Source organism: Sander lucioperca, chromosome 5 (genome assembly GCF_008315115.2).
Source record: "Sander lucioperca isolate FBNREF2018 chromosome 5, SLUC_FBN_1.2, whole genome shotgun sequence".
Classification (NCBI taxonomy): Eukaryota; Metazoa; Chordata; class Actinopteri; order Perciformes; family Percidae; genus Sander; species Sander lucioperca.
In genome coordinates, this window is record NC_050177.1 from 37,727,743 (window position 1) to 37,749,217 (window position 21,475).

The 21,475-nt window shown below is 39.9% G+C and overlaps 1 protein-coding gene across 4 annotated transcripts in view; it reads left to right on the plus strand.

The window, feature by feature from the left end:
• LOC116045550 (arf-GAP with Rho-GAP domain, ANK repeat and PH domain-containing protein 1) overlaps nt 1–21,475 on the plus strand; it is a 64,854-nt gene that overhangs the window by 13,199 nt on the left and 30,180 nt on the right. For 2 of the 4 annotated variants that reach the window (XM_031293234.2, XM_031293235.2), the window contains exons 2-10: nt 6,599–7,746; nt 15,160–15,329; nt 17,140–17,228; nt 17,313–17,395; nt 17,888–18,040; nt 18,465–18,534; nt 20,239–20,359; nt 20,514–20,698; nt 21,160–21,266. In XM_031293234.2, the coding sequence (XP_031149094.1) occupies nt 6,662–7,746; nt 15,160–15,329; nt 17,140–17,228; nt 17,313–17,395; nt 17,888–18,040; nt 18,465–18,534; nt 20,239–20,359; nt 20,514–20,698; nt 21,160–21,266 (2,063 nt within the window). In that variant the 5' untranslated portion in view covers nt 6,599–6,661. Of the gene's footprint in view, nt 1–6,598; nt 7,747–10,865; nt 11,104–15,159; nt 15,337–17,139; nt 17,229–17,312; nt 17,396–17,887; nt 18,041–18,464; nt 18,535–20,238; nt 20,360–20,513; nt 20,699–21,159; nt 21,267–21,475 lie in introns of those variants that run through there. The other 2 variants (XM_031293236.2, XM_031293237.2) reach the window with 2 other exon arrangements.

Genomic DNA, 21,475 nt, shown 5'->3' on the forward strand with positions numbered 1-21,475 from the left:
CACAGAAAACGAGCCGAATACAGATGTCACTCGTGGCGATAGCAATGTGCTTTGTGTGGATGAAGCATGAAGTTAATTTGACTAATTTAGCAACTGGCTCTCTGCCTCGTAACGTTACTACTACACTGCTCGTTTGTCCGTCAGTTATGGACCTTTTTCACAGCAGACATTTTGACTTGTCGGAAAAGCACAGCTGAAATTAATAACCTTAACGATGGCTCAATTCCATCAAGTGTCCCAGTAAGCTATTTCAGTGAGTCAGCATGCACAATACCAGGGCCTCTCCTAAGTGGAATGCAGCCATCATTAATGGTTTTGAATACACCTGTGCTTTTCCTACTATGACATGTCAACATGTCTGCTGTGAAAAAGGTCTATAGTGAAACTTCAACTCTGCGACTTGCCAGATTAAATATCAGCTAATAATCAACTGTAAAGTACCTTTTTAAAGGATCCCTTGGTAAATCAGCCTCTGCCAGGTAGAAAACGAAATTGTTGAAAAAAAGAAAAATAAAGTTAACACCAACATTTAGTGGCAAAATCCATTGTTATGTCTACAAAATTATTTTAGATATAGTCACCACTACCTCTGGTCATACACTGCACACCGGCGTGCAAAGTATTACTTTGTATTATGGAGTCTGGAGATCCTTTTTTCTTGTTGAAGGGGAAATCTATTCTTGGGACACGTTTGTTTCTACTGTTTCAACTGAATTTTATTAATGTTGATAGTGTTTGGATGCTTTTAACGGTTTGTTCGAATTTTGCATTAGCAAAACACAAAAACAATATGATAAAATGATAAATCTTTACCCGGACAAGTGACTTTTGTGCATGGACAAGTGAAACGTAAATGTACTTGTCTAAAGGACAAGTGCCTCAAAAAGTTCATGTCAAGCCCTGTTATAATAATGTCTCATTAACTTGCCTAAACCAGTGTGTCTTAAATTGTTTTTTACTCACATACTGTAGGAAATTCTGTCTGTTTTTACAACTATTTCTCCTGACCATGGCCATTAACATAGCATCTCTTTTAACTGTTATGTTACATTAGACTAACTACACGTGTACCCTCCAGATAAACCCACTGAGCTTGGTTTGCTGGGTTCTTTATAGGATTGCTTGTTTGAATGCCTGTTCCAACAAAATCTCAATGTTCTCAATGTTTTTATCACCTTAAAAAAATTATAGGTAAGACTCGGACATTATCTGACATGCTTTTATCTTGTCATGCCTTGATTATTGCAACAGCCTCTTCATTATGGAGCTAAAAGAGTCTCAATAAAGATAAATGCACACACTACATTCACATATGCACACACAGGATTCATACATGCACGCACATGATTCATAAATACACACACAGGATACACAAATGCGCACAAAATTCACAAATACACACACAAAATTTAAAAAGCACAGAAGATTCACAAATGCATACAAAATTCAGAAATCAGCCAATCACATGAACGCGTTCACACAGCGCTATGTGGGTGGAGTCATCCATTCTCGTAGTAATTCACAATGTTTTGCTCAACTTTAGGAGCTCCACACAGTCTGACGAGAAAGCGGCAAACTCCATACCCAGTGAAAGTCACCGTTTCTTGGTTATTGGACGACCGGGGCTCGGGGCTCCGTGGAGCTCCGGAGCTGGCTGGCTGCCAGCTGCCGGCATAACTTTCGTATATTTACTGTTTGAATTTCGTCACGTCACTTATAAAATAGCTACCCCAAGGTCTTATAAAGCTAGCTAACTATGGTGTCCAATTTCAATTTAATGCATTTTTGTGAACATTAGGGGTCTCCTTAGGAGGAGCTGCTAGCTAGGCTAGCTATGTGTCCCATTTAATCCTATGGGAAAGATTATTGCTACACTTTCGGCATAATTTTCGTATATTTACAGTTTGAATTTCGTCATGCCACTTATAGAACATCTACCCCAAGGTCTTATAAAGCTAACTTTGGTGTCCGATTTCAATTTAATGCATTTTTGTGAACATTAGGGGTCTCCTTAGGAGGAGCTGCTAGCTAGGCTAGCTATGTGTCCCATTTAATCCTATGGGAAAGATTGTTGCTACACTTTCGGCATCATTTTCGTATATTTACAGTTTGAATTTCGTCATGCCACTTATAGAACATCTACCCCAAGGTCTTATAAAGCTAACTATGGTGTCCGATTTCAATGTAATGCTTTTTTGTGAACATTAGGGGTTTCGTTTCAGAGGTCTAAGAGGAGGCTAGCTAGCTCTCATTGATAGAGCTCCATCCAGCCGCAGGCTCTATCAATGAGACTCGCGGACAAGAGGCGTTTATTTCCATGATCGTTTGTTTAAATAACTCAACACACATATCCATTATGAGATTAACTGGAACCTGCAGTAAGAGCTTGCGGGCGTAACAAGCTCGCTGACCGTGCTCTCACTCACACACAGCGGCCATTTAGCAGGAAGAGGGGAGCTGCAGGCCCTGGAGCGGCGTTTGGTAGTCCATTAACCTAAAAAACGGTGACTTTGCGCGGGTATGGAGTGCCGTGGGCTGCCAGCCGTGACGGAGCTCCATCTACTTCCCAGCAGGCTGGGGTCTGTGAAGGAAGGCAGGCCGGGCGGCGAGGCAGCAACACAGGCAGCACCTGCCGCTGAACTCCCGACACACAGTCGGACAAAATTTGCAATTAGCCATTAATCTTTGTAAAACGGCCCATATTTGACCTCTACATAGTTGATTTCTCGCCTAAAATGTTGTCAGAAGTGAATTTAATGATGAATAAGATGGTGAAAATTGTTAAAAATGTTCCGTTGTTGGTTGTTGCTCCGTCTGCAAGTTCCGAGTTGGCAGTGGGCGTGACTTATAAGTTCGACCAATCAAGTACACCTAGGAAAAGGGAAAAGGGAAAAGACCTTGCTCTGAAGTAGGAGCTAAAAAACTGAGGCCAGAGGAACTTAAAATTCCCCAAATTTTTCCTGTCGCAACGTACGTAAACGGAACGTTTAGTTCTAAGAACTGCAAAAATCCCTCCGGTCGGAAAGCCCCTCATGACTCCTACACCACATTCAACGCGTTCATGTGATTGGCTTATAAGTAAACAATCCCCCACGTGGGGTGCGTTCTTGTGATTGGCTAAAACAAGGGCGATATCTGATTGGTTGCAGAACATTCCCTGTTTAAAAAAAGGCATTTGTGTATCGAGCCAAGTCAGTGCAGTCTCAAAATTCACACGCAAATGCAGTGAAGTTCACAGACCGCAAGCAGTTTGTAAATCAAGATATATTTGTGTGTGCATCAGAAATACATTTCTGAATCTTGTCCTGTGCATTTCTGAATCTTGTGTGCATTTGTAAATGTTGTTTGCATTTGTGAATTTTGTGTGCATTTATGAATTTTGTGTGCATTTGTGAATTTTGTATGCATTTGTGAATCTTCTGTGCTTTTTAAATTTTGTGTGTGTATTTGTGAATTTTGTGCGCATTTGTGTATCCGGTGTGTATTTATGAATCATGTGTGTGCATGTATGAATCCTGTGTGTGCATATGTGAATGTAGTGTGTGCATTTATCTTTATTGAGACTCTTTTAGCTCCATACTTCACCTGTATAATTACAAAAAATACTCAATTTATTTATTTATATAGCACATTTAACTTAAGGGGCTACTGACTGCAGAACTCAGCTGCCCTTTTTATTTTATTTTTTATTTCACCTTTATTTTTAAGGCAAATCATTAAGAACAGGTTCTTATTTACAATGGCAGCCTGCCAACCACTAAGAGGTGGAACTGTGTGTTATTCAAACAGAACTGTCTAAACCTCCTTAAAGACAGTAACAAGTCACAAGTGTTAAATGCTAATAGTGTGAGAAAAACAGTTCTGTTTGAATAACACACAGTTCCATCTCTCACCCTCTATATTAGCATTTTACCACTTGTGTCTCACACACACACACACACACACACACACACACACACACACACACACACACACACACACACACACACACACACACACAGTGTTCAAATGTAATTATTTGATTGTGTGTATTTAGTTTATGACTAACCCTCCAATGACGGTTAAAGACAAATAATACTGTAATTCATCGTGTTTCTGAGTGAACAGTTCCTCAATTCAAAAATAGGAACTGCATTTGATCAGAGAGCAAGATTCACCCTGTCCCTGTGCTCTGTGGTCTCTGCCCTGTTAGAGGAAACATTTAACAGGAAATGAAATGCCGTCATTTCAACATACTCACACACTGGTGAATTGCATGTCTCAGACTGGATAGTGTGGTTTACTCTGTGCTCGCTCATTTCATCTTTTGAATTTAAAGTTTAACCATCAAAGTTATGCAAATGAAAAGTTGCATTCATAATTTGTTGTTTTACAAGACATCGTGCATTAAAAATAATCAGCATGTTTTCAGTCGACTTTAGACAGTGTAGGTTTTTGTAAAAGGTAGATACTAAAGCAGATGCTAAGTGTAAACTAACTACTAGATAAATAATGCCTGTGCAGATACGCCTTTTATATTTAATAAGAGTATAGAGTACCTACCTTCCCTGGAATATTTGAATGTAATCTTATCTGATATGCTGCCTTCATGAAGAAAAAATATTACAGAAATATTATAAAGGCTAATTCAAGCAAATTTCCTATTTTTTTTTGTTTTTGTCATAATGTGTGTAAAAGAAATTAGACTCTTTCTAATTTGGTGAGTGTAATTCTCAGGAGCTAAAAAATAAGTAGTTCTCCAGTAGGGTGATTAGGGGTATCAGTGGACCTTGTATTGAGCTGAACTGAAAAGAAATTGCAATCAAATGTACATGTGCTGATGGCTGTCTACGCACATACTGTATAAGGTGCCTTAATACAAGTAATATTCAGTATAGAGGCTCCCACATTGAGTTGTGTGTTTATGTTGAGGAAAGACTGGCTCTGTCTGGGAAACCAGCAGCCATTGTGGTCAAAAGTATGAGGCAGAGAGATAAAATGTGGTGAATGCAGTAGGTGTTTGATTAATGATTTTGACAGCAACAACATCGCATTTAGAGGTATGGCCCAAAGTTATTGTCAGTATTCATTTTTGCTGATGTTTTTGTCATAGCTTTTATGCATCACAACAACAACAACAGTCTTACTGAGTTATTTCTTACAGTCAGGCAGGTTTGCATCATGTGAATGCAGGCAGCAAGCACTGCCTACTGTTTGCTAATCATGGCCTGGCATTGTGACTCATCTGCATGTGAAATAAAAGAAATCCTCCTATTTGGACATTTTAAACACTGTCCTGATGTACATTATTCATATCCTAAGACGTACTCTATTAGAAAACCAAAACCTTGAGTGGATGATACGTTAAGAGGGTGTTAATAGAAAGAGATACCTTGTGGGAAGCTGAGCTTGAATCCACTAATGCGGCATTCAAGTGTGTGTTCGAGAGATGTAGAGAGAATTGAGTGAGTCCATGTGAACGTGCTGTGTGTGCCAATACTTTTTGTGTCAGTTCCTCTCAGAGTGGTCTGTTCTGTGATAGTGCTACAGTACTGGCTGTGTGTTGGGTGCTTAAAAGGAATAATCTTTAGGCTAAGTAATTCTTACGATTTATGCTAATACAGCACTGAGACATGTGTTACACATTAGACCTTAGACTTTATTGTCCCCAAAGGGAAATTCTTATTTACAACACTGTACATTATGGACAGCACGCTTACAGAAAAATGAAAGTACAAACATAACAGAATGACGTTAATGACACAAAATAACACAGACAGAGAAAGTAGCACTGATGTGTTTTATCTGGGCGTTTTGTTTAGGGCTGCAGGCACCAGGCTTTTGCCATAGTGAGCTCTCATACACCGCAAGGACCTGTACCTACGTCCAGAGGATGAGAGAATGGTGGTTGAGTGGGTGTGTGTTGTCCTATGCTATTGTGGTTGTGATGCGTGTGATGGCAACTCTCATGTGTAACACATAAGAGAGGGAATACAGATCTAACAGCAGTTTCCTTTTAAGTCATTGAAATCAAATACGATCATCTGACTGACAGGAGCAATTTCAATACACAATCCACAGTGTGTTTTTATCTGGCCAAGCTGTATACATGGACTAATGTGAGCAGAAATGCTGTTGAAAATGACTGCTTATAAAAATGACTAAACTAATAGGGGATCTTACTGTTGAGGGATTAACACAATTTCCTCTTTTCACCGAGGTGACAACAGTTTATCACACACAACTTTGACACTACAGTCTGTAAATATGGGCAACTCTTGGATGTGTACTATTGTCATCCTCATTATCATTATTTGTCTTTCAGGACGCAAAATGATTTCATGTATTTATACATTAACCCATTTGCCAATGCCGGATTTCTCAAAATAGTGTAGTATGCAGGAAGTATTATCATATTCTGGTCTATAATCAGACTAATGTGACACACAAGGATTCATTTTTAGGAACTAAAACTAAGTTTTCAGTTTAAATCAGGAAAAAATATTTTTGTTTAGCGCTGATGTGTGCTTTTCTTTAATTGTTCCTCCTAAAAAAAAAAAAAGTTATTTCCTTGAATGATGCAGTGCTTTTTTCTATACTGTTTTTTTCTCTTCCACAGGTTGTGTAAGCCATGATCTGAGGTGTCTGCATTTTCTCTGTGGAAATAGGCCTGCCCTCCCACATGCTGCACTCACACACATCAATCATGTCTCAGACTGATTCCTGTTTGACTGTGTGGGACTGGTTATGTGTTCTTCGTCTGGAGCAGTATTCCGAGGCATTTCGGAGTGAAGGGCTGGCAACGTTAGGACAATGTCGCAACCTCACACCAGATCAGCTGGAGCGGATGGGCATCACCCTGCCAGGTCACCAGAGACGCATCCTCGCTAGCCTGAACAAAACACTTGGTAACAGTGACACACAATCTGACACACACTCTCACCTTCTACAGTCTGAGAGAGATCAGAGATTGGAGGAAATAGGACATGCCAAGGTGTTGCAGAGAGAGAGACCTGTGCCTATACCAGTGGAAGAAAAACCTGTCCCTAAGGAAAGGGAGAAAAGAGATGGAGAGACATTAAGACCTACACCCAGGGAAAGAGAGAAACCAGTCCCCAGGGAGAGACACATGGCCAAGATGAAAGAGGAAAGTGGAGAAGGGGGAGAGAAGAAGCCAGTTCCTGGACAAAGAAAAACAGCAGATAGGGGAGGAAAAGAGGAAGAGAGGGATGGAGGAATAGATGGAGAGAAGGAGAGGCCTGTGCCTAAAGAAAGAACTAGGTTTCGCTCTAGTGCTCCAGTGGACTGTGACCTCAACTCACTTGTCTCTCCAACTTCAGACACCTCTTTACCCCCTGTCCCTCCACGAAGCACCCCCAACTGCCCTCCACAGCGCTTCACCTCTCCCCTGAGCCCCTCACCTCCTGCTCGAACCCCTGCCTCCCCCAAACTGGACAGACATGCGGTTAAAGCCCCAGCTGTACATAGCAGAGCTATATCCCAGAGTTCCACCCATGACCCCACACATGCACCTCTCCACCCTCCCAACGTCCCCTCTGCCCTAACTCGGCCTCAGACTTTAGCCATTCAGCTACCTGCCCAACTTTTGGGTAGTGATGGAGGAAGAAAAATCTCACCTGTTTCCCCCACAGCTTCCCACAGCGATGACATAAATGTTCCACCTCTCCCTCCAAAAGCAGGGGCAGTACCTAAAGGCCCTCCACCAATCCCACACCGGTTTCCTGCACAGTCTCCCATAACAAACAGGTAAGACTATCATTTTTAATGGATCTTTGTGCAACTTTTAATGCAGTTTGCTATTTGGCTGTTGTTGTTAAATAATTTTTTTGTTTAAGAAAACAGTTAAATTGCCTCACTGAGTTTATTACAGATACAACCTTTGCACCGTGTGACGTGTGACTTGTATGAGTGGAGTTAAGGGGTGTGACCATCCCTGTCCTTTTTGTGGATTTAAAACTACTCTTCTTTTTTATCTCACATTGCCTGTATCTGTCATTTATCAAAGTATACAATTTTTAAAAAAGTTTAAAAATAAAACAACAGAATCTGGTTAGTCACCCCCCCTCTGTTTTAAATGGGCCCCTCTCTGCTTCTACAGGACGAGGTTACCTGTCTTTCCCACTGTGTACTGTATGTGTATTAACTTTGAGTGAGATTTAGTAATATGCTGTTCCTCTGAGTGTGTGAGGGTGCTGTATTGAAGGCAAAATTACAGAATAATGTAAATGATTGTCAGTGATGTGTGTTTTTGTGTATTTTTGTGTGTTGAAAGATACATCTAATTGAGAAATGAAGAAAAATCTCACCTCTGTTAAACGTTTATTAGTTCTGAGGACTGTGCTGCCACCTATTGGACAAGATGGAAAACTGCATCTCTTATCAACTTTTTTTTTTTTAAGCTGTTTAGACGCCAAAAATGTTATTGGCTTTTAAACACTTCCTGAAATTCAAATCGTACCCTTCCCAAAACTGAAAGACAGAAGCACATAGACTGATTGAATGAACCTAAAGCTCAATGGCCTTTTAAATACAGAAACACGTGAACAAGACCTGTTCAGAGAGTGTGTGTGTGTGTGTGTGTGCATTATTTTGTTTGCTTCTTTGTACACGTGTATGCAAAATTGTGGGTCTGTAAAAGACATTTAGTGTTTTTAAAGGAGAATTCCGGCCAATTTTGACGTTAATCTTGATCGCTATAGATATGCAAGTACTTTCTATAGAAAAAAACCTGACATGGATCGGTCCTATAGCAAACTGGAGTTGCTGCAGCTACCTCTAAGAGTCTCCACTGACATTGTTTATCCCGTTTCCATGTAGTTACATAGTCACTGATATGGTCATAACCACTACAGTGCTCAATTACCTATTTTTGAGGGGGGAAATAGGCTACAATTTTTGCCGTGAAGGCATGATCTGTTCTCTGGAGGACATCCACCAGACCACCGGGCGCTCTGGGGATTTTTGTCTGTTGCCGGAGGCGAGGAAGCGGGGACAAAGGCTGCTTGCCGGGCTAAGGGAACTACCACCCAGATCAACACTGACAAGCCTCCTACTCACAAACACCAGATCGATCACACACAAAATGGATGAGCTACAAATACACACAGAACTGCTGCATGATGATTTTCACAAAAGCCTGACTGAACACACTTGTATATTAGTATTTACCAGCTAGCAGCTAACAGGCCAAGATACCCACCGGCAGGATCGAGACAGGGTAGGTGAATTTAAACAATGTCCGTGTCATGGGGTTACCCCATGCCTTCATTTAAGCCAGTGGTAGCATTGGTCCTAGCATGCTAAGCTAACCCTAGCATGAGCGTTGGCATAGGACTGTTAGCATTAGCATTACCATTAGCATGTGGGCTAGCATCAATGGACACATGGCTTGTCAATTCATGTTATTTCCTTTCTGTGTATTTAAGTACTAGTCGAAAGAGTAGAAATCATGATTTGATAAATACGACACATACACAGTTAATTTCAAGTTATTTATTTTAGGTTATTGGATTTACCCAAGGTCATCCAAATGTTTGCATGTCTCATTCACCTGTTCTCATCTTCAAGCAGGGATCTGGGATCGTGCGTGCGTGCGTGCGTGCGTGCGTGCGTGCGTGCGGAATAGTCAGGGCCTGATTTAGGCTTTTGTATTGTTTAATATTTGTTTGGTATGATAATTTGAATAATTTGTACTTAGTTTCCTTGTTTTGTTTTTGTTATTTTTGATATATGTTGTAATAATTCATCCTTGCACTACTGCACTTTCCCTGTGAATGGGGAAGAAATAAATCGAAGCACCATGTCTCCTCCTTCCACCATGGGGCTAAACCTTACAGTCCGAGTTGAAAACGCATGTTGTTGTCACGTTAGGGCCCTGTTCATGTGGCACAGACATATTAATTGCATTTTGTGTCTGTTAAGAGGCACAAAGGCACTCTAAAACTTGCCCCGACAACTGCCGTTTTAGCTCACGGGACGCTCATAGAGGTAGCTGCAGCAACACCAGTTTGCTAGGATCGATCCATGTCGGGTTTTTTTTATTTTTATTTTTTATAGAAAGTACTTGCATAGCTATAGCGATCAAGATTAACGTCAAAATTGGCCGGAATTCTCCTTTTAAGAGTGTTATGAAACAATCCGATCACCATCATCTGATTGTTTTGTGGTTCATCATCTACTGGCTTGACCTCTGTGAGTTGACTCTGAAAGCAGTTGCGAGCCCTCGGAAAACAAAGTGACACAAAGCATGGTTCACTTCACAATGTTCTAAAGGTTTAACAAGACACACAAGGATATATACATTTTCTAACAATCGCTCCATTCACTTTGATGACGTGAAAGTAGATAGATAAGGGGGGAGAGGCACCAGAGGAGGATTGATTTAAGGTAGGTTCACGCAGATAAATCTTCAGGAAGGAAAACAGTGTAACAATTTATCATACAAATCTATGAAACCAATTAAAACAGATGTGAGAGGCTTTGTTCAGAGTTTTTACAGAAAGGAATGCAACATATTCACAACAAAGAGGCTGCACGTTTTCCCTTTAATGGCAGACTATTAATATTCTACTTGTTTCACTGATGAGTCTGTCGCAGGCGTTTATCACATGTCTGTGTACTTCCTGATAATGGCATGCAAAATTAGAAACTCTTTCTTTTTTCTGTGTCTAGTCACCAGTAAAGGAAAAGAAACTTAAACCTTGCCTCATGGAGTACTTCTGTTATGAGCAACATATGCATATTCTCTCTCTCTGTTTTAAAGGGAAACGAGGTGCAGAGAGAGGGAGGAAGTTACAATGGAGAACAACATGGAGCGGTTAAAAACTCTCCTTCTTATTAGCCTGTGTGAGTGACACAGGGAGAAAGAGGGTTAGAGATAAAGGCAAAATTGATTTGTTACCAGGAAATGCCTACAGACTTTTTGTAGCCTCGACTAGCACACGTTCACACTCTCTAGTTTCCTTGTCCGTATGCTTCGTTGCATCCCCCCCATCTTCTGGTTAACTGGTCATTTCCTCCTTTTTTTCCCTCTCCGATGTGTGCGTGTTTTAAGATTTGTTTAATCGTCATGGAAGAGGACTCCCTTTGAACATTTTGGGACAGGTAACATTGATACTAATCATTTCTCTAAATGTGTCTTGTCAGTCGGTAATGTTTTTAGCATGCACTCTTACCTTCTAATCCCCCTACTCACTCTGTTCTGTGCTAGCCTTTCAAACAAAGAAGCCTTTCTTTACTGCTGTGTTCATGTTTTTTGTTTTGCGATTAAAACCTATTTTCAGTAAATAGAAAACAAGGTGCTGTTGGAATGTTATGTTATCAGCAGTGAAAATTGTGTTTACTTGAGTTTGTTTCACCTTGACCAGAGTAAGGTAGTTTTTGTTTTAATGATCCTGTTAGACCAGGTATCCTGCCCTGTCCTGGGGCTGTGCACGTTTAGGGAACTGATACTGGTATTGCTGTATTACCTTTTTATGTCTGTAAAGAATTCAAAACCAGTAAAATGGGATTTTGCAAAGGCATCCCTGGCGTGTTTCGCTGCTATGGAAAGCAGGTGTTTTCTAACAGAAAAACTGCTGTTTAGCTTCACTGTTAGCACTCCCTATCAGCAATGACATACTAACGGTTTTTAAACAGAGGTTATAAATAATGTACATTGGCTGTTTGCCACAGCATAGAATAACTTGGTTGGCTGACTGCCAAACTGCTACATTGTGTGTGTATTTAAGATAAACATGGGGAGGTTCTACAATAAACACATTAGCACAAGTTAGCTAGAAAGTTCTCATCTGTCAACACCAACCAACAACTAAAGGATCCATTAGATATTATTATTATATCTGCTGATCTAAGAATAAAGTGTAAAAATGTGCCCAGGGTAAGTTCACATGAACACAGTATGGGAGGAGAAATGAGTGGCCATTGTTTCTCCAGCCTGTAGTCATCTCTTAACTAGCAGAGGGCCGGTTAAATATAGCATCTAGCTAAAACCCCTCTCTCAGCACTCTTCTGAGAAAAAGAAGGAACTGTGTCAATAGGTCAGTTTCCTGTCATTGTGTATCATTTTCTGGTTTATTATTAAACTAAGAACTCATAAATAGACTACATATTTAGAGTCAAGTTTAATATGGTTTGCTACTTCATTAATTAGTCTCTCGTGCTTGTCCGAAGTGCATGACAATGCAATCTGTCCACAGGGGTCTGTGGTCTGCCTCCTAATAACTGACTATATACATATATTATATAAGTAGGTAGGTATTTTGACAGCTATTGCCAACATGGTTTTACCACCTTAAATGGGCACTTAAAAAACACAACAGAGCAGTTTATTTCTGTTAGACAGAGAATTTGACTGAACCATTTTTGAATTTTTGACTTGAGCCGACACAGCTCACTGTAACAACTACAGTAGGTTGTCTCTAAAGTACATTTAACTGATGTTTCCCGTTTTGACGTAAAAGAAACCAGTAACCATTTTCTTGTAGTATTTCACTCAGGCATAATTACTGAACTTCTAAACTGAAGATTTGTTTAGAAACAAAGTGACGTGTTCTTTATGTTTTGTCTCGAGCTGTTCGCTGTAATGTGTGACTAATATCTCTTATGTCGTTGCAAGGTAAAAAGAGAAGGAAATTTACAAAGGAGGGAGGAATAAAGAGGAACTTTCACAATACTGGATGGATAGAAACCAGGCCAGTGTACCCACTCTTGACTTTCCTATTTAATTAGCATGGAAATAGTGCATATAGGTCGTTGGACATTGTATGAATGAATTCATTTCACAGTTTTTGAGTTTAGGTTTATTAATGACTAACCCTATGACTAACCTAAAGATTATTATTAAATGCCACAAGAACATATTTTAGGATAACCAAATAATGTGTAAAATAAAAAAGACAATGTGCTTAAGCGCATTGTATTCACATTCAAAACCACAATAGTAAGGTTGCTGTTTTTTCGGTTTGCTCATCTGTCCTTGCAAACCTGAGCTTTGATAATGTTTGATGAACAATGTGTAATTTCCTTGTAACATCAGGAGGGCTGGGTATTGTTTAAAGATGTAGGATACCAGGGGGCCACCTCTAGCTCACCCAGTAGAGTGTGCGCCCCATATAGGCTGAGTCCTTGCCAGCGGCCTGGGTTTGAATCCGACCCTTGGCCCTTTGCTGCATGTCATCCCCCCTCTTTCCCCTTTTCTGTCTTCTATCTATCCTATCAAAAAAGACAAAAAACTAAACAACATTACGATACCAATACCAGTCCCGTTAAAGTGATATCGATACCAATAGAGTACTTAATTTGAAATAATCTTTCAACATTTTATGAATTTATTTTTATTAGACACCACAGGCGTGTAGTATAGCCATACCAATGTTTTGGTGGCATCTCGGCACGCTGAACTGCCAACCCCATCAAATGAAAGTGGGCCAGTCGCATTAAATCAAAGAACGCTTGAGTTGATTGGCTGCGAGCTAAACCATACAAATGGTAATTTATTTCTGTATCTGGGTACATAAAGGATCAAATGCAGGTATTGTTTGACTGGAGAAGTTTTGATACTATTTAGTACTGGGTTAAGAACAGATACCCAGCCCTATACCTACTGGCCCTGTGTGTATGTGTTTTTTTCATCTTACCCTCATTTGAGGGTAAGATGGTGTGTGAGACCAGCCCAAAATTTCCTGGATGGATCCTATATCCAATCTGACCTGGGAACACCTTGGGATCCCCGAGGAAGAGCTAGTGAGTATCTAGGGAGAGGTACATGTGAGATACTTAGCCTGGCACCACCACCACAACCCAATCCAGTATAAGCAGATAGATAAGTATGTATTGTAAGTGACAATATTGCACACATGGGAGCATATTGTATTTGTCATGATAAACGGTATTACCACAATATTCAGCTAACTTTCTTGAAATGCTGCTATTAGTGCTAAAATATAGCAAAATTACTTCAAATCAGGATTGTCTTGGATTTAATCAAAACTAACAAACCATCAACTGTATTCTGCAGCTTTGTTGTATTCCGCAAAAGCAACATTCGAACCAGGGTTCATGGTCAGCATCATAATCCCTCAGCCACTGAGTGTTATGGATTTTATTGAACCTACATTTCTGTATGTTCTGAGATAGGAAAAACATTTTAATGGTGCTATATATTGTAAACCATCAACTGTATTTTTCATTTTTTGTTTCTTCAATTACACTAAAAACACCATAAACAAAAGCAGGTTGGCACTTCATTTCGATCTTCAGATTTTCACAAGGTAAAATTCATTATTTCAATTTTAGTGTGCAGCATTCACAGAAGGCTTGTATCATGTGGACGTGCTGACAGTTTTGTTGTCATTACTTAGAATTTCTCATGGGGGAGGCAGAAACTACGCACTATAGCTTTAATGCTGCTTAGTAATAACTAGTTTTTGATCCTGCCCACCTGTGCCCTTAAAAAAAATTAAAGACAATTATATAATTAAAGACAGGAGAGAGAAATAGCGATAATCATGGTAATGACGGTAATAGAAATTGTTATCCTTGGAATGTTTCACCATGGTACATTGTACAACTGGTGTATCAGCATGTGGCACATTGTTTTTGTGAGTGTTTACAGCGGAGCGAGAGGCATGTCATGTTTACATAGGGATAGGATCTTACAGAGTGAGGCAGGTTCAGACTTGCTGCTTAAACCAGAAGTAAAGAGAGAAAACAGTCAGACTAACAAGGAGAGCAGAGGGACACCGGTTTGCCAAAGCTCTGGTAACAATTCTTGTTCCAGTGAAGAAGAGAGAGCAGCAGTCAATAATTTGGACTGAAACCGTTTACCAGAGTGATTCATTTTTTTTTCCTTTTTTTGATTATGCAGTTTTTAGAGAGTTGTATCTTCTGACCATCAGCTCTGTGTAACTTTGTTGCCAGCAACTTTTTTTGTAGTTGGTGCCTGGAGTAAAATCTCCATTGCTGCTATCTCTGAGGTTTTTACTATGGAATGAGAAAAAGACAAGACATTAAGAGGATGTCAAAGGGAGGAAGGCTTTCTTCCCTAAAGAGGATGTATCGACTCAGTTTCAGCCGACCTTCGATTACCGTGGTGTCCGAGGACTCCTCTCATGCTCTCCAAACCTCCGTTGACCTGTCCTGTACCCCTTTATCTCCCAGCCCCTCTCCCACCAAGACGGTCGCTGATGAGATGCAGAAAGACCAAACTCCACAGGTCCCACCTCGCATCAGGACACCCCAAACTCTAGAAGACACACATCAGTCAACTCAACCTGACGCTCAGCCGGCTCTGCCTGCAAGGAGAGTCACCCAACCTCCCTATGAGTCCAGTAAGTAGTATAATCAGCATATAATATTTTTTATTGCTTAATTTTATAGTGATAGTTAAAAAATAGCACGGAACAAGGGAGCGAGGTGGGGAACAACATGCCACAACGGTCCCCAGCCAGATTCTAACCAGTGTTCATAGTTCACTGCGTGAATTATGAATTATATTGAACCTACATATCTGTATATAAACAGTAGAGGAAGGGAATACCATGACTTTCATCACTTCCTGTTGAAATTGTGCTGAAATATTGTTTAACTAAAATCAAAATCTGCACATTATTTCTCTCAACATCAGCCTATGTGCTTACAAATATTATCTTCTTGCTTCAGGTGACTTTTACCTGAGTACCAGTATTAAAAGTATTGTTAAAAGTAAATAGATAATGTAGACCCATGGCTGTAGCCTCACAATGAAAGTAGCATTTTCACTCTCACTGTAAATGTCATGTAAATAAAATGTATAGAAATGAAACAGGCCGTTTGTGTAAAAACTAAGTAGTTTAATACAACTAAAAGAGAGCCTTGAAAATGCTGATTAACTTTCTAAAAATAAATACTGAGGCCATTAAAACTGCAGCTTTCTCTTTACATCCCTGCCTTATTCATTGTGAGTTGACAAGATCTATGATTTGAGATTTCTGTTTTGAGGTCATGAAAGTGTTTAAATTAGTTTGATTACATCAGCTCTGAGTTGGCATTATGGAACGGATGGTACAGTTTTTAGGGTTACTTAGTCTCAGTATAGTTGAACACCAGTAGTATCACCAGAAAAGTTTTTTTTTAACAAACTGTCCTTCACCTGGAAGACAAATGCATTTCCTTCTTGTAGTTCTACTGATATTGTTCATGCTATCATCGACCTCTGTTTTCGTTCAACCGTTTGCAAGAGTGCACAGATTCCAGTGCTTTATAGAAACCGCCTCTGTAGTGTCTCCGCTAAAAATGGCTGTTTCAACTTGATGTTGTTTATTTAACCTATTCGGAATGCCGAGGGAACGTGACTCTCCTTAATATATATTACTTAGTCGCTCAGCCTGAAAAGCTAGTTCTTAAGAGAGAGTCTTACCACGCTGACAAAACCAGTATTAGCCTAGTAACACTCTCTGCTGACCTTCCCAGAACATTTCATTTCTCAGTTCACAAACTATCTACAGCTAACACTCTAATCAGGAATCGGGTAACTTGAGTAACTGGTATAATCAGAATTAAAAGTAAATAAGAGTATTTACTTTTAATTCTATCCAAATTTCCCTACTCTTGCTCTATCAGTGTTTTTCTGCATTTCTGGGAATTACTTCTTGTAACCCTCAGAGAAAGAATGTAAACATGTTGAATTTATCTGTGGGTTGTTGTGTGAGCCAGGTAAAGGTAGCTTCAAAATGTCATTCTTTGGATCTATTTTTTCTGTACATCTGTCCTGGCAGATGCCTTCTTCAGTATAGTTTTGATTATTTGTTTCCCAACTGAAAATGGAAAAACTACAATCCCCAAAGTCTCCAAAATCCAATACTTATTATATACTGTTCTTTGTGTTTTACATATACAGTTTATTTTGTACAGTATTGCTCTGATGCATTATGGTTAATTGAGGGTTGTCCAAATCCTATTGAGTGTCAGTACAGAATGTTACTGTTCAATTTTTGAAAAACAGTATGCGTAATATTTTTTTCTCTTTTCTTGATAGGACATCATATTGTGTATGTTCTTTTTGTAAATAATGTCAGTGCCTTAAGCTTTTCCTGCAAACCCTGGAAGACTCATTTAAGCAGTACAACTCCATTTGTTCTAATCTTCTACCCCCTCCCTTAGGGCTGGATTCACTCGATTATGATTCAGATGAATACGAGGATCCAGACTTGTTTTTCCCCAGCGTTCATCGAATGAACGCACCAGACAGGGTAAGTGAGAATGTTTCCTTCTTTTACACTCTTCTTCCTCTTCTGATCCTGCACCTTGTGAATGATGCCTGTCTTCTCATTTAGGATATGTCCCTGCAAGTGCCCGCCAAGAAAAAGGAACGGTCCACTTCTTTGTACAGTGATGACGAGCAGTTGGATGAGGATGAGTGAGTCATGCATTAAAACAAACAGTACCACAAACCCAGAAACTCACAATTATGCTGTACAATAAAAATATAGCCAACAAGCAACTGCAGAGACAGATTTGACCTTTTCACCAGTACATCACTGTGGTAATCATACATAGCTTCTATGTAATGTTGTGGTTTTGAATTCTGACCGGTTAATCTTTATTTACCCACCAGAATTGCTCTCAGGCCTTTTTTGCTCTTTGAATATTTACTTTGTGTTTTGTTTTACTAAATTAATTTTAAAATACACTACTTATATTTGAGTTGTCTGTGCCATAAAGTTATCTGTAAATGTAATCACATGTCTTACTAGTATAGTTTAGTGTAGAGGCCTGACTCGTAGACTAAGCTGTCTTAGACTTTTCAGGAGTGTTTTTAATTTTTCAGTGTTCATTCACTCATTTCAGGTTTCTTTCTGTTAATATCATTTACCGAGTGTTTTGTGTGCTTACTTCTGTGCATCCAAAGTCCTAGCCCATGGCAGGACGGGGGCATCGACAATCAGCAAGGAAGTTTCTACCTGCCAAACACTGGCAGACTGGCTCCAGCCCCTAAAGACGACAGCTCTCAGCTTGCCGCTGTCATCAAGAAGGGCTGGCTGGACAAGAATCCACCTCAGGGGTATGAATGACAACACATACACACACAAGCTAAGGTAGAGGGCATCAACCAAAACACAAAGGTACCTGCTGTGTACATGACCGCACTATCTCAATCACACTTTGAACATGACATCAAAAAGATCAAGGTATGGTTTCACTGTTAGCGCTGTTTTTATACCTGAACAAATACAACTAAGCGTTTTTGTGCCTTTTTTATTCTATTATTCACAAAATGACCTTTAACATTGTACAGTTGATTTTATATGCTTTGCATGTAGTATTAATAGTTGCAATGAAACAGTAATAAAACTTTTTGCTGAAGCGTTTCAAATTACTATCCAGTTGAACTATGCAAAACATCTATCCTAATTCCTCTTGTATTACAGTAAAAGGACTTGGTACTTTACACGTTTGACTACATGTTTGTGTTTGTGTGTACACAGGGCCCTTTATTATCAGAGACGATGGGTAAAGCTGGATGTCGACTACCTGAGATACTTTGACAATGACAAGGTGACAACAAACATGAGCAGTAACCTTATCACATGATCACAGTAGTCACTCTTACTAGAAATCTCGCAAGCACTACTGAAGCATTCCATCCACACCCAAGGCTGACCCATGTTACGTCACTGTTGCCAAAACCAAGCATTAATCTCCAGTGCTGAAAAAAAAGCCAATCTGGAGGCGCCAAAAACTGCATTTCATCAAGTGGCCACGTCAGGCTGGCTCCAAAAGGGAGTCATGGTGCGTTCTATTTGTACTTAGAAGTTCTAAGTTGGAAACATGCCCCCTTAAGTCGGATATCCGACTTGGGAAGTCAGAGCGCCTCACAGTACCCTGAGCAAGCCGACCGCAAAAGCCAACATTGCTGCTCCATGCATCAACAGGAGTGAAAGCTGTAGTAATATACAGTTTATTTAGCACTTCTGTCTTATTTGTGTATCATTAAACCAGTCTTAAACACAGTACTGTCCAACTTTTATCTGTGGACATGTTGCTACACTGTTTGTATCCACAAAAAACGGTATAATGCGTTGTTATCAACTGGTATTGCTAACAATGGCTAACTGGATAGAGCTAACCCCACAGTGAAATCCGGCTTGTTTTAATAGAACGCGGTCAACTCGGGTGTGATGTCATTCCCAGCTCTGGCTTCTGACTTCCGAGGTAAATGGAACGCATTATTAATCCCCATAGACACCCAAAACGTACAACTTTACAGCAGAATTCATGCTTATAGCCTTGTACAAAAATCGGTTTTGGTCTCTATAGCTAAGTTTACCCCTTTATGACAACTCACCCGTTTAATCATATTCAGGTTTAAAGTTAGTCGAGCATAGACTGTAGGCTTCATTCAGCCCGCCTCAGCTTCCTCCACGCTCCACCTCTTTGCCTATTTTTGGGTTAGCCAATGTCAGGCACTGCCAAGATGGTGATAGCCAGAGCCAGTGGGAAGCCGACCGCTTTAAGCTTAATTTTGGCTTTTCAGAAACCTAAGGGTGACGTCATTGAGACTACATCCATATTTTATACAGGCCATGGTCAGAACCAGCTGTCAGCACCACAGCTCTTGAGGAGCTGAAAGGACAGCAGCTTGCCAAACTGTCACCATGCTGACTGACAGCAGAAATCTTTAGACCTAATAGTTTTCAAGTGGACTCCATGTATACATATTGTATTGATTTTCTCTCCCTACCCTACTCCCTGTAGCGAGTAGGGGAAGTATGCCTATAACGTTAGTGAAACCGTAAAGCTCATAGCAAAACTGGGGGCCATGATGAATCATTAGAGATAGAGATAAGTTTCAACATATAAGCGCACTGGGAGATTTGTATGATATCAACAGCTGCCTGTGCATGAAACACTTTACGAAGCACACCAGATAAGCAAAAAGTGGGGAGTGCTGTGGTGACGTGCTTCACACATAGGTGTGTCGTGTGTCTCGCAGTCAGTGTGGATTGATGTATTTGATAAGAAGAAAGTGTATCTGTTCTGTGAGAGGATCAAGAGGCCTTCAAAAAGGCTTTTTGTTAGGATTGCACATTAGATACACTGATGCATCAAGTCTTTCCCACTCACACGAAACCAAGCATGAAAACACACACACACACACACACACACACACACATACACACACACACTTCCTGCATGCTGTATGTTTGATATGTAGCGGTTTAACAGAGTAGTTGACTCTGTGTGTGTGGTGTGTTGTAGGAGGTGTATTCTAAGGGGATCATCTCTACTGCCTTCATCACTAATGTGACCAGTGTGGGGGAGCTGAAGTTTGAGGTCGTCACAAACAACCGAACATTTATCTTCAGGGCTGAAAGTGAAGGTATGTCTTGAGTGTGTCTGTCTGTCTGTCTGTCTGTCTGTAGACATTCAAAATAATGTATGTTACTGTTTGTAAGATGTCATGTGCAGTTGGCTTGTGCATGCATATTTTACTAAACATGTTTATTCATACATGTGTTTACACATCCATCCAGGCGAGAGAAACGACTGGGTGACTGTACTGAAGGACTGCAGCAGGGGGCGCTATTGGCGCAGCACCATGAACCCCAGCTCACCGTTGACTCCGGATTATCAGGGCTATCTGGAGCTCAGAGGGTTACGCTCCAAACTTTATACTGTTGTCGCCTCAGATAAAGTCTTCCTCTACAAAACCATGGAGGTAAGGGCCCTCTGCGTGTGACTGAAGAGATGAGCAGAGGGTTCAAATCACATAGTAGTAGTCCACTGCAGTCTTTATTTTACAAACTAATATTAAATTAAAGTAATCTGCTAAATCCCTTATTGACATAATTCCAGTTTTGCAAAAAGCAACGATAAAATGATGACAGGGCTCACATAGGCTTTCTCATTTCTATTTAGCTTTCCCTTCACACAATACATTTTAAATTTCACAGTGTTATCTAAGTTTAATAAATACAGATAATTTAATCAATCTAATATTAACTTACATCATCATCTAACTTTAAGGTTACATTTGTAGATAAACTAGTGGAGATTTATTCAGCCTACTCCACATAAAAAAAAACATAACATTAATGTAAAATAGCAATTTCAAATAATATTTAAACAAAAAGTTGAGCAACTCACGCAGAAAAAAATATATATATTTTTTTCTTACAGGACTATCGTCTAGGAGTGGGTATCACATCCATCGAGATGAATGTAGGAAATGTTAAAGACACAGATCGCCGTGGCTTTGATCTCACCACACCTTACCGCATATTCAGGTACTGTATCTACACAAAAATGCAACACAGACTCTCTGTCAAGTGTATACAGTAACTCTTGACCTGGATGTTTGCTTTGTGTATGTGTCTTCTGTAAGTATCCTGTGCATACACATAATTGTATGTACTTTACATAGTCTGTCTGATTATTACTTCTTTCATCTCAATTATGGATTTATGTTTTTCCCATAAGGATTCAAGTGCAAAGT